Here is a 13,464-nt window from a genome sequence, read left to right on the forward strand (position 1 = left end):
CTACTCTTCTTTCTGCAATCAGGTCGAAAAATTAGGAAAAAAAAAGGAGTCATGTAACGCCGAACCTTTCCCACGCCATTCCCATGCCAACCCGTTCCACGGATTCAACGATCGTGGTCAGGGCATCAAGAGAAGACCAAATCCATGTAAAGTTGGGGTAACATGGCAGCCATGCCGCTCTGCACCGCTATGCCGCCTGGTATCTTCGTAATTGTGAACTTTCAGCCTTCGCCCATCTTGTCTCCGATCTCACACATGTTGCCAACTTCTTTGCCCGCGCCACCTAAAAACGCCGGTTCCGCTGGATCACCACTTCACTACTCTGCGGTGTCCATTGCGTCCCCTGCGTCCGAGGCGGGTGCGATGCCATCCTTGAGCCACTTTGACCATCCCTCGTTGGACTTTTGTACGTCGGACTGGCTCATGCCCTTCATCCAGGGGCTGTTGAAGACAAACTTCTCGCGAAGCTTCGTGTCGCGCTTGTTACTCGCATTCTTGAGCCTCTCGAGGTGTCGCTCCTGGCCCTCCTTGTCCTTGGGAACGTTGTCGTAGACAAAGTACTCAGATGTACCAGCCTTCCACACCATCTTGCTCGAGTTCAGACAGATACTGATGGAAAGGTCTTCATCGAACGAGATGGGCTTGGGAATGTGGCTGTCCTCAAACTTCTCGTCGCTAGAAGGAAGATTCCGGGCCAACACTGTCTTTTGGAGCTTGTGCCGTGGTACACCTTCTGTCGGCTCGACTTGGATGAAGGACGAGATGTAGTATTGCCAGCGATCCTTGGCCTTCATCTCATCCATGTAGAAGGTGGTGTCTTCACGCTGCAGCCAACGGACAGAGGCTTCCGATTTGAGCGGGAACTGTGAAATGTGTTAGAAACAAGATAGAGAAAGTGGTGTTCAAGTGGACTTACCCAACAGATGACAAACATCTCGCCGTCCTTGACGCACTTCTCTGCGTACTTGCGGGCAGCGATCTCTGACTGGTAGTTTGTCTCTTCCTTCTCTCGGCTGTGGAGGTACTGCTGAATGAGGTCCGGAGTCTTCTCCTTCGCATCAGTGCTGCTGCAGGTGAGAGCGAGACGGCACAGAGTCTTGAGGAGGTCCTGAATGGTGTACAGCTTCCAACCGCTCTTAAGGTAGTAGTGGCGTAAAACATCCTGGTAACGGACCTCGTCGATATCGCCGGTGATGTATTCCTCAACAAGCTCAAGGGTCTTCGGCCAGAAGCTCTCAGGGTCGTCATGAGGGCCGAAGTAGTTGAGGGTGTTGTCGGCCAAGCCAATATCCTTGGCGGGACGAGGTCGATTGACGCGGTTGACCTCCTCGACGACGCTCTCCTTGCTCTCCTTAACATCTCTGAGACGGGTATAAATCGTCTGGAACACGTTGAAGAAGACGAATATGGTTTGGTTGCAGAAGAAGTTGTGCCAAGGCCGCGAGAAGAAGCCATCAGCCTTCAGTTCACCATCAGCGGTGAGGAGAGCATCGTCCCCAGTCGTGACTATAGGCTGCGGAACAATCGGCATCCAGCGGTCGTTAGACACGTCGGGGCCAGTACCATCCTCGGGAGCATCGGGCATTTCTTCCTCGTTCGCTGACCCAACTTCGGGTGTCGTCTCTTTGCTGCCAGACGCCGCGCTTCCCTCCTTTTGCGCACGCGGCTTAGAGCCGTTGCGGCCAGGATCGAGCACGCCACGGAGTAAATCACCCCTTCTACCGGCACGGCGGCTGCGGCCGTTAGTCAATTCGGTAGGGACGGCCTCTTCAGTCTCATCCTCTTCCGATACATCTTGCAGCCTCGGTAGACGACCCTCCAATTCTTCCTCGGGAATATCGAAGAATGCAGGGATGAATGTCTCGAAGAAGTCGGCAATGCGCTCCTTCTCTGGCACGCTATGCTGACCACTGCTGACAGTGTAGAGCATCATCAGACGAAGCAGCTCAACGACAACCTTCTTGTCGTTGAAGTCCCAAACCAACTGATGACGCGGGGCTTTGCCCTTCAAGCTGCGCTGGCGCCTCTGCTCCTCGGCCTTCGTCTTGATGACGTCGACAAGGTGTTTAGCTGAGAGGTTCCTTTTGTCGGTCTGCTTGACGAGGATGCCCATATGGTCGAGACTCTTGAGGTGCATGTGCTCAACTTGAGCATGCCACACCTTCTCCCATTCACGCTGTGAGAAGCGCCATTCCTCATCCTTTTGCTTCATTCTGGTCAACACAATCGGGACTACATTCAGCGGGTTGGTGAACAAGTCGTTGACGACTTCGGGACCTTTTTCACCATAAATCTTCTTGCAGACACGCTTGAAGACCGAGGTACTGTGTCCAGCCAAAGCCTGCGGCATCTGGAAGTGCTCTCTCTCCGCAGGCGACATGACGCTGATTTGCTGGGCGACAGGCTCCAAGAGTTGGATGCACTTGAGGTTTGCCTCGATATTGAAGTCGTAGTCGTGGCGTTCTTCCTCGATGCGATGCAAACCCTCTTCGAAGCCGTTCTTACGATGCGCGACAAATCCGGAATCTTCAGAGGCCCAGGTTGGGTGCGACGCCCAGTCGTCGTTCAACACGGAATTGCAGAGTTCATCGCGGCCGCTGCAAGGCTTGAGACGCTCCTGATTAATGGTTAGCGAGTGCAAATAAGACAACGAGTCTGGCTGACATACCCTTTTGGGAAGAAGACGATAACTAGGCCCATAGCCTCGGCAGTTGCTTAATGACACTTTGCCGCTCGGAGGCGCGGGTCTGTTATCGACGATTTCGTCATGCGGCTCGTACTTGAGGAACGCCTTCCAGAAACCTAACAGCTCGGGATTTGCGGCAAAGAAGACGCTGCCCTTGTGAAACACTGTGTTGCGGTCGATGATGGATTGACTGAACAAGTTGCAGACTTTGAGAAACTCGTTGAAAGACGTCTTGTTGCTGAGGTACTTCTTAACCTTCTCGAAGAAGGCGATCTCATCAGAGTTCGAGGTGGTCGACGCGGGAGGTCCCAAAGGCTCTGGCAATATCGGCGTCAGTGTCGGCTCAACCGCGGGGGCATCGGAAGCCAGCGCCTTGTTGTGAGACATCTTGGTTCGCTTGTTGTTGACGGCCGCAGGGGGAGGAGCGCCAGTAACAGCTCGGTTGGCTGAGACAGCAGCCTCCACGATGGGCGGCGCAGGAACGGGCGTCTGCTTGTCAGTTCTAGGTCGCTTCTTGTTGTTTTCCTTGGAGGCACTTGGGGGAGCAAAGCTTCCCAAGGGAGGCATCTTCTGGCCGCTCATAGTCGGCTGAGGTGTTTGGTTAGGGCCAGGGCCAGGCGGAAGCTCATCGCCAGGCCGTCCGGGTGTTCCCTTTCCTCCTTGTCCAGCAGATTCGGGCAAAAACTGCTTGAAATCTTCGAGTAGGTCAGGTGCAGTGTGGAACAAAGTCGTGACTTGGGCGTACACGTCCTGGATCGGCTTTTGTTCGCGCTGATAAGTCTGGAGAATTTCAAGGAATTGTTTGTAAATCTCAGGCTTATCCTGAAAGCGGTTCTGCGGCGTGGTTAGTGCGCGAGGCCTCAGACTGGAGCGGGATATGGATAGCAAGAAAAAAGTCCAGTTAGACTGACCTTGATTTTGTTCACGTAGCTGATGGCATGGTTGAACTCTACCGGCCCACGGCGCTCCAGGTTTGCCTGTTGTTGTTGCTGGTTGGTCGCGCCGTTCAGATTTGCGGGTCCCGTTACCGGAGTAGGGGTTTGCGCATTGCGAGGAGGCTGCTGCGCGTTGTTCGCGTGGGCAGCGCCTTGCGCCGGAGGACCACGCTGCTGACTTCCACCAGGACCCTCGAAAGGCGCGACGTGACCCTGGTTCATAAACGCAGGCGCACTAAAGTTCGCTTCAGGGCTCTCGATGCTGTGTTGCGGCTGCTGGGGCGGCGGTTGTTGTTGCTGTTGCTGCTGCTGAGGCTGTTGCTGCTGCTGTTGCCAATTGTTTCCACGCTGAGGAAAGAGCGGCTGAGAAGCACCGTTAGGGTGTGAATGACCTTCAACCTGCGTTCCTCGGCCAGCAATGGACTGAACAGTTGTGCCCATAGGGGTGGTGACCCTGATGGTGTTAGGGTCGTTGCCAGCGCCGCATTCAATCCGGTATCCTGGTGGCAGGAAGGTATTGAAGCCCTGGATCAGGTTCGGATGACCAGCGAATAGCTCCGAGACGCGATTGATGACCCCAGGAGTGTCAATGCTGCTTTGGTCAGTTGTGTCACCTGAACAACGGATTAATCACATACGCCTGGCTTTTGAAGTCTTTCATAATGTCGAGGAACCGATTGTACACGTCTGGCTGGTCGTGGAACTGTACCTTGACCTGGTCAAGATACGTCAAGGCATCCTACCATTCATAGTTAGCTCTGACCGATGACAAACAAAACATTTAACCCGAAACCAAGCTTTACTTTGACCATGATGGGCGTATCCATGACCGCGGTTGCATTGGGTTTGCAGGCTACAGAGAGGAGAATTTGATGCGCATGGTTCTTGGGGGGAACTGGGTAGATGGGAAGATGATGAAGACAAGGCGATGCGCAAATGGACCTAGCGAGATGGAAGGACGGAATATGCACGCGGGGCGGCACTGCATCCTGCCTGGGCAACATGCGCCGTATCGGCGCACCAGCCCACATCGGTTTCCACTTTGGATGCGTCCAGCCACAGGTAAGAGCATCGGCAAAGGGTTCGCGGCTGCCTCCTTCTTCATCTGGCAAGTTTACAAATGACTTATTTCAACTTACATTCAAGATGGGTTGTTGGCCTTGGGCAATGCCGCCTTGGCCTTGCTGACCTGGCGGCCCTTGACTTTGACCGCCAGCAGCACCGGGGACAGCGCCTCCAGTATTTCCACCACTGCCACCGAAAGGAGGTCCTTGTTGCATCGGAGGTTGGCCCTCGCGCTGCTGTAGCGGCCCCCCAAAAACAGGTGGACCACCGCTGGCAGTGCCTAGGGAGTTACTGGGGGGGACGGTCGTGTGCGGGATCGGCGCGAACATCTGGTGCTGGGTATTGGGGTTATTCGGACCCCCGTGCGGCGGAGGTCTACTGTTATCGGGTTGAAGGGGACCGCCGAAGTTCGCGCCAGGCCCCGAGGGGGCGCCGAGAGGCATGGGCGGTCCGGACGAGCCTGAGCCGTGGTTTGCGAGCAGGCCGCCGGGGCTGTGGATTGCGCCCATCGCGCGAGATGCGACGGGCTGGTGTATGGGGATAGAGCCAGCATTGCTGTGATGGGGAGGGCCGGGGGGGTAGCCGTCTCGGCGGCGTCTCTCGGCTTGTTCTTGTTCGCGTCGTTCCATTTCTTCGGCTTCTTGGAGGCGGCGACGATTTTCGGTCTCGCGCTCGTAGGCGTCCACCTCGTCAGCGGGTTTCCCGCTCATCATCCTGAGATCGATCGTCCTCTTCCACTCCGAACGTTAGCGACGCGTTGGCATAGAGTAGAGAGAAGGTAGGGTAGAGAGGGGTTGTCCTCAGTTGCGCCCGAAGAGTCTGAGGGGGGTGGCTGGATTCTGCAACCGCGCAAGCTTTGCTTCGCCCGCCAGTCCTCTGCGACCGAGGATCGTGTCGAGACTGAAGACACTTACAGACTGATGCTACCAATGGTATGATGTCTACATGGGGATCCAACGTCTGATCTCAGATTACAGTATCGTAGATCTACGAGGACGTCACGTAGGTAGGGAAAATTCGTAGTGGTCTCCAAGCTTGGAAGCTGCTGCTCAAACCCCTTCGCGGCTGATTGGAATGAAGCCCCCAGGTGCGGCTTCTTCCGCACATCACGTGCAGATAACGATCTTATCATGCTCGGTCCACTTTTATGTCCGAATGGCAGAAGTAGTCATTCTTCCTCTCAAATTGCGCCGACAGCTTATCATTGATGCTGCAAACTTGACAATATGAGGGGTTTCCTCGCGCCTCTGCTGTCACTTACAGTCCGATTTGGTCGTTTCTGTTTTGCAAGGTTGAATGTCTTCTTGGCAACGTTATTGTTCCATTTTCTCTGAATAAAACGAAACGATGCCCTCACCTGGATGGATTAACTAAAACCTTGAGCTTTACGATTTCGGGTCACTGTGTAGACAGGCAGAAGGGTGTTGAGTTTGGTTCGCACAATTACTGGTCTTTCAAAATAGCTCCCTTGTGAATTCTTGATGTATTTAAATCTTGAACTTTCTCTTCTGCGTAGCATGACTTCCAATCGATTCCGATTGTTTGCCTGAACTGTGTAGGTGGGTGCCTTGAAGAAGTGAGAAACATTATTATATGTCTTGTATTCTACCGTGTCGTTTGGGTATTCGTTTACTATTCTTCGCTGATCATTCATCTACCTATTCATCCGCGCTTTACTTGCCGATTCATCAAACAAAAGCAAAAGCTAACAACTCAGCAAAAGCTCAGCCCCCTATAGGGAGCCTACGAAAGATCCGAGGAGACTCTTACCAGCCTCAAGTGTAACGATGCAAGGATTTTTACAAGTAGAAACCGGGACTCGAACCCGTGACCCGTGGGAGCGAGGCAATTCAGAACGAGCTGACATTCCCCGCCACACCACGGGCCTTGGTGACGGTAATAAACAATTTTGTACCCTATAGAGGGTATTGGAGTGGCCGTTCCAGCGGACTCTCGCTCATGGCTCATAGCTCATAGGGAAGTTTGACTACGGTACCTTAGGCATAGTTCCGTACCTCCTTGATAATCCACTATGTGCGATGGTTACTCACAGCCCGACAAGGTAAACCGTACGGGATATTAAAGAAAGCATTGGGATCACATACCACTTCGCCATTGGCAACAGTACTCGCCACACTTACTACCTCAATATTACCAGGCTGGATCTAAACTATTCGTCAGTTTCCCAATATCGACATAATTGATAACAAAACAGAAAAGGAAAGAAAGGGACAGCATGGTATCGACTTACGAACTTAACACCGTCCTTGGTCTCCCACCACACATCCCTATCATCACCAATCGTCTTGGCCTTTGTATTCTCGGGCCACGGGCTCACGCCAACCATGTGCGCCTCAACAAACCGCTGAATGTTCCTCTGCGCCTTATCCCTGCCGTCGTCGCCCTCGTAGGCGTCGGCGCCGAGCTGCTGGTAGTCGCGGGGATCCTCCCACGGTTTCCGCGGCAGCTTCTCGACGGCCGAGTTGAGGGGCGCCAGCACGGTGGTGTTGCGCCCTTGGTCGTCGAGGCGGCGCGAGGCGGATTCGATATCGCGCGTGAAGCCGGCGAAGACGTTGATGCTCCGGTCACGGCCCATTACGTCGGAGAGCCTCACGCCTCCTCCTCCTCCGTCTTGGCCCGGGCCGGAAGAGGAGGGGGGGTCTGAGGGCGGCGGTGGTGGCATGGCTGGACCGGGGGCGGGGTCTACGGATTCTACGATGGGTTTCTGGCGGAAGAAGCGGGGTGCGTATCCGTTGAGGCCGGAGCGTTCGACGGGAAGGGATCTGAGCTGGGCCGTCACTACGGTGCAGGTCAAGAGAAGTATTATGGCGGTGGGCCGTCTCATTATGCTTCTTGTTATTTGGGAAAGGGGAATTTGTGTATCGAATTAAGATTCCCGTCGTCGCAGTTCAGGAATGCAGCAATGCAGTCGCACTTGCCTTGGAAACTACTACACTGATGGCGCGCGTCACTTTCACGTCGGATGCGGCTTCGCGGCCTTGGATTTTCTCCACGGGACCAGATTTTTGGAAATCTAAGGGCGACGATTGGCTGCATGATAGGATGACATCACCCATGCTCCGATGCTGCGCAGGGCGGTGCTCTCCGCCAGCAGGAACACCTGCGACTCGTTTGTGGTAAGGTACCTTGCTCGCTGTAAGGCACACCAAACCAGCAGCAAAAGCGCAACCGCCTCACACCACGTGATGCTCGATCAACGAGGCAAGTCGCAAAACGCTTACTTTCCGAAGATACCTTTACGATGCGGAAGCGAGTTCCATCTTTCGTTCCTGCGTTGCCGACGGATGAGCGCACTCGCCGAGATACACCGAAGACGGCAGCCCAATAACCCCAGGTATTCTCTACTATTTTGTCTCACAGAAGGGAGCGATTGCGGAGACGGGCAGCCGTTCCCCACACTTTTCTCAATCCGCGGGTTTCCTTCTGGCACAGGTGAGTTGAGGTGAGGATGCGCGAAACGGCAGTCGGGGCAGTCGGGAATTATTGCTGCATTTGAACGAGAAAGACTGGCTGGGAGAAGCCTATGCCTCAGCAATCAGCGACCAAAAACGATGCAAGGCCACCACCAGCAATTGTACCAATAGTTTAGTTTTTATTATCCTCAGGATTCAATAAAGCTTCTCATGAATCATGAGAGGCTGAATTGGAAACCAAGTCGATGGGATAGGTGGCAAGTTTCTGTATGGGGGGGTTTTTACGGTCAAAGAAGCTTGAGCACCTGACACATCTAGGCTTTTGCTCCGTCCTGCCGCTTTCCCCCAAGAATGCCCCCTTTCACATGCGAAAAAAAGATGTACGGCCTGGGTTCCCCAGACCAGCCCAGTCAGCCCAGTACCAGCCCCCAAGCACGACTCCAAAAAAGAAGTCCTTGGAGCCGGAAATGGCCCGTGAGAGGAAGGGGATTTGTACTGTACTACTGTGTATTCGACTATCTTCGTACGAGTGCGGAGGAACAAGCTGGACTGGAATGCAGGCCGAAAGTGGTCGCCCAGCAGCGGCAAGGGAAAAGAGGGGACGGCAATGCGAGTAGATCCTCGGTCAGGTGCTAAAAGTTCCGGACCGGTCAATCATCTGACCTGCACCTCTTGTGTGGGGGATTAGGTGGGAGGGGGCCTAGTGAGACTACGGTATCTACAGTCCTACACAGTACGTGGTGGCTATGCCTCTCTCGCACGTAGCTACACTCGTGAAGATTCGACGGCGTCTTGAGAATTGCGCTCGACCAGTCGCAGCCTCAATGCAGCCGCACAGTCTTGAGGGGCAGAAGGGGCTGGAGAAGGGTTTTGGAACGTGTCCCATGGCATGGGGCATCGCAGGCGGCGGGTTTATGCCCGTGAAAGATGTCGATTACCCGTTCACCTTGTTGACACGAGGCATGTGGTACGCACCCAAGGTTGTGGGGAGAGCGGGAAGGCGACGGGACGCCAAGTGCTGGTTAGAGATTCGACGTCAGACGTTTAGTTTTGGTAGCCTCTCAGATGGGAAGACAGGCGGTTCGAGGTTCAGTCAGCTGCATGAGCTCGAGCACGAGGGTAAGCCCGTGACCTTGGATGCACCTTGGGTGGAAATGGTAAAGTTGTGGTCTTCACATGTCAGAGGCAAACGATGGACAGCTCGAAAAGTCCTGAAACTGTCACAAAATTCTTCGTGGCCCTTTCTGCGGCAGCTTACTCCAACAATTTGACTCGTGAAAGTGTACTTACCTACACAGTTGGAGCCAAGGCTAGCGCAGGCGTGGCAGGTGAATCGGTCTGCCATCCCTTCTCGAGAGAGCCTCAAGTGCATCTTTTGAGGTTTTTGGGTCAAACGGCTTCAACATGTCTACTGTGTAATGCCCTCCCTTCCGTTGGTCAGCTCGGTAAACGGAGCGCAGAGGTACCTCAGTAATAGACGGGGAATTCGAGACTTTTAGAACATCCCCCACAGTTTCCCCCAGTTTTGCAGGTCGCGGTCCACCACCGAGGAAAGCGAACGCGGGCCCAGTCTCGGCCAGAATTACTGCGAGAAGCCAACGAGTGTCTAGGGTCTCTTCATGCTAGAGGAGCAGTTCAGTTGCAATGTCCTCCGCAGACCGGACGCAATTGCCTGTTCGTAGTTGATAGACACAACATGGAGGAAACTTTTCTCACGATGCGCAATTGGGGAAATAAACTGCACATGGAAGACAAGACTCAATTGAGATTCCATCTCTCTCGTCGCTCTCGGCTTCCCCACACCTGTACCTAAGAAAAAAAAGGTGTCCCATTGTTCCTCGGACCACTGCCACCGCTTGACCAAAAGGCTCATTCTTACTGGTACGTTCATCTGCCTTCCCCCGTTTAGTGACGCCAATTCTCCTCCCCCAGGCCCCAGACCGTCCCTTTCCCCGACCCCCAACTCTGAGTCTCTGACCCAAACTCGGCCCAAAACTCACTAGCACCGCGGGCAAGCCAAGTCGTGGACTCGTGTGCCATGGAAGTCCCCAGTGCGAAGTCCCCCCCCCTGGTTTCTGCTTTTCCCACCGGCGCTTCGACCTCGGCTCACGAATCGCCGTGTCAGCGGTCCTTCTGCCACTCCCTCCCATCTGCGCGCACCACCTCACGCAACCAGAACGTGTCGTCTCCGTAAGGTATGTACCACTGTCCCACTGCACCGTACCATACGGTACGAAGTATACCCCCCAGGTCCCTTGCGGAGCGGATACCACTACCACCTGCACCTGCCTTCGGCCCCAGACCCGCGTCGTCCTTATGCCTTTGTCCCCATCTTCCCTCGGCGTAGCAACAAGACGAAAGGCACCGCTCCTCTTCTCGTTTTCTTCTTAAACCTCTCCATCCAAACTCTCTTCCTCCCCCACCAACTTTCTCTTTCCCCATCTTCTTTGTTTGTTCTCCATCCTGTCCTTTGGAGCGCATCAATACCATCACATCAATCAAAATGGCACCCAGAGTTATCGTCGTTGGCGGTGGTCGTAAGTTACCTCAACCCCTTCCTGCTCCCACCTCCGCCTCTCAGTCTTACCACTCTCTCTGCCGCGGCCAATCTCGGCCTCGTCTTACCCGCTCACATGCTAATCCGTGCTGCCAGTGTCCGGCTTGAGTGCCGCGCATACCATCTACCTCGCAGGAGGCAACGTTGTCGTTCTCGACAAGCAGGGTAAGTCTAATAAACCTATGACTGCCATGCGGCTTGTGATTGTCGCAAAGCTCACGCTCCTACTCTATAGGCTTCTTCGGAGGCAACTCCACAAAGGCCACTTCTGGCATCAACGGTGCCTTGACGCGGACACAGGTCGACACCGGAATTGCCGACAGCGTCAAGCAATTCTATGATGATACCCTCAAGTCTGCTCGTGACAAGGCCCGCCCCGACCTCATCAAGGTCCTTACCTACAAGTCCGCTGCCGCCGTCGAATGGCTTCAGGATGTCTTCAACCTGGACCTTACTCTCGTTTCGCGGTTAGGGTAAGTCGATCGCAGAAGCCCAATGTACAAGGTTCTTCAGGTTCTAACCTATCCTACAGAGGTCACTCCCAGCCCCGTACCCACCGTGGTCACGATGCCAAGTTCCCTGGTATGGCCATCACATATGCGCTCATGCAGAGACTCGAGGAGCTCGCCGAGACCGAGCCCGAGCGTGTCGAGATCATCAAGAAGGCCCGCGTTACCGGCCTGAACAAGGACGGCAACACCATCACTGGTGTTTCATACGAGTTTAACGGCGAGGAGCAAAAGGTTGACGGACCCGTCATTCTTGCCACCGGTGGTTACGCTGCCGACTTTGGCGAGACCTCCCTACTCAAGAAGCACCGTCCCGATACCTTCGGCCTCGCCACCACCAACGGCACCCACGCCACTGGTGACGGTCAGAAGATGGTCATGGCCATCGGCGGTAACGGTATTGACATGGACAAGGTCCAGGTCCACCCTACTGGTCTGGTTGACCCTAAGGACCCCGGCTCCAAGTGGAAGTTCTTGGCTGCTGAGGCCCTTCGTGGTGAGGGCGGTCTTCTTCTCAACGCCGACGGTGACCGTTTCTGCGATGAGCTTGGCCACCGTGACTACGTCTCCGGCATGATGTGGAAGGAGAAGGACAAGAACAAGTTCCCTATCAGACTCATCCTCAACTCCAAGGCCTCCAAGGTCCTTGACTTCCACACTCGCCACTACTCTGGTCGTGGTCTGATGAAGAAGATGACCGGTGCCGAGCTGGCCAAGGAAATTGGCTGCTCCCCCGACCACCTCCAGAAGACCTTCACCACCTACAACGCCATTGCCGATGGCAAGCAGAAGGACCCTTGGGGCAAGAAGTTCTTCCACAACCTGCCCGTCGACATCAACGATGACTTCCACGTCGCGCTGATGGAGCCTGTTCTCCACTTCACCATGGGCGGTATCGAGATCAACGACAAGGCCCAGGTCTTGAACAGCGAGCAGAAGCCCTTTGACGGTCTGTTCGCCTGCGGTGAGCTTGCTGGTGGCGTTCACGGTGCCAACCGTCTTGGTGGTTCTTCCCTACTTGGCTGTGTCGTTTACGGCCGTGTTGCCGGTGACACCGCTAGCAACTACCTCTTCCAGCAGGCTCTTAACGGCGTAGGAGGTGCCACCTCCCGTCTCGGCCAGATCTCACTGCACCTGGACCCCGCCCAGCCTGGTCGCGTCACGATCGACTGGAATAACGGTGGTGGCTCCGGTGGCCAGGGTATCCCTGCCCAGCAGACCACATCGGCCGCCGGCCCCACGCCCGAGAAGGCGGACGGCCAGAAGGCTTCCAAGCCCAACAATCCCAAGGAGTTCTCCGTTCCCGAGAAGGAGTTCTCTATGGAGGAGGTTGCCAAGCACAACACCAAGGAGGACCTGTGGGTCGTCGTCAAGGGTGTTGTGATGGATCTCTCAAACTGGCTCGAGGAGCACCCCGGTGGACCCCAGGCCATCATGAACTTCATGGGCCGCGACGCCACCGAGGAGTTTGAGATGCTGCACGATGACGAGGTTATCCCCAAGTACGCACCACAGCAGGTGATTGGCCGCGTCAAGGGCCAGACGCCGAGTTTGGAGCTGTAAATTTTGAGACAATCATCTACGACGAGCGCACGACGGAATCTTGGCTTTGGGTAAAACAGTGATAACCGGAGTAACGGGTGCGCATTGGCGCGCTTTTTTGAATTTGGGCATTTTTCTCACATCTAGGGAATGTATTCATAGATACATGTTGTAGTCTCTTGGATTCAATGGAACTCCAAACTCTCTGTTCACTTGATCCTCCATCAAAATTACATGATGCAACTGACTCAGTGGGACGTGCTGCATGGGATTACATGTAAGCTAGGACAAATATTGAGCTACGACTTTAAGGTAGCTAAAAGGTACAGTAGCAAGCCACTGGCTGGCCCTTCATCCATGTACATGTTTAACCATCTGCGTCGAAATCTACAACAGCCTTAGAAATCACGAACCAAACATGTGCACACTGCCAGTGATGCTGTCTTCTTAGTCGTATCGCATGATCAACAGAGGCCCAGAACACACAAGATTAATTTTACCATTGGCTGCTGTTGGTGATGGCAATCTTGCCTGGTGCCATGATGGAATCAATGGAACCTTTGAGGAATAATCCACGAGAGGCTTACAATTTCAACACAAATCCCGGATGTTTCACAATCTCAAAGTGATTAAAACAAGTCCATTCAATCTCGATAAAAGGCGGTAGGTTGTAGAATTACCCGTGAGCTGATGAGCGTGCAAGTGGTTCGTATTCTCATTGCGGTGTCCAACCTGA

General features: G+C 54.4%; 2 protein-coding genes across 2 annotated transcripts; one reads left to right on the forward strand and one right to left on the reverse strand.

The window, feature by feature from the left end:
• Window positions 1–317: 317 nt before the first annotated feature.
• CPAR01_01333 (histone deacetylase interacting) lies at window positions 318–7,531 on the reverse strand (the record flags this gene model as incomplete). The annotated part of the gene is made up of 8 exons (XM_060485622.1): window positions 318–863; window positions 917–2,617; window positions 2,669–3,520; window positions 3,598–4,213; window positions 4,260–4,360; window positions 4,761–5,423; window positions 6,792–6,851; window positions 6,938–7,531. The coding sequence occupies 8 exons, from the start codon at window positions 7,529–7,531 to the stop codon at window positions 318–320; spliced, it is 5,133 nt and encodes a 1,710-aa protein (XP_060356479.1).
• Window positions 7,532–10,623: 3,092 nt separating this feature from the next.
• CPAR01_01334 (flavocytochrome c) lies at window positions 10,624–12,749 on the forward strand (the record flags this gene model as incomplete). Its single annotated transcript, XM_060485623.1, has 4 exons — window positions 10,624–10,657; window positions 10,774–10,842; window positions 10,913–11,150; window positions 11,210–12,749. 4 exons carry the CDS (start codon window positions 10,624–10,626, stop codon window positions 12,747–12,749), a joined length of 1,881 nt encoding a protein of 626 aa, XP_060356480.1.
• Between the last annotated feature and the right edge of the window lie 715 nt (window positions 12,750–13,464).

This window comes from Colletotrichum paranaense (assembly GCF_030867605.1).
Source record: "Colletotrichum paranaense strain IMI 384185 chromosome Unknown Scaffold_1.1, whole genome shotgun sequence".
Classification (NCBI taxonomy): Eukaryota; Fungi; Ascomycota; class Sordariomycetes; order Glomerellales; family Glomerellaceae; genus Colletotrichum; species Colletotrichum paranaense.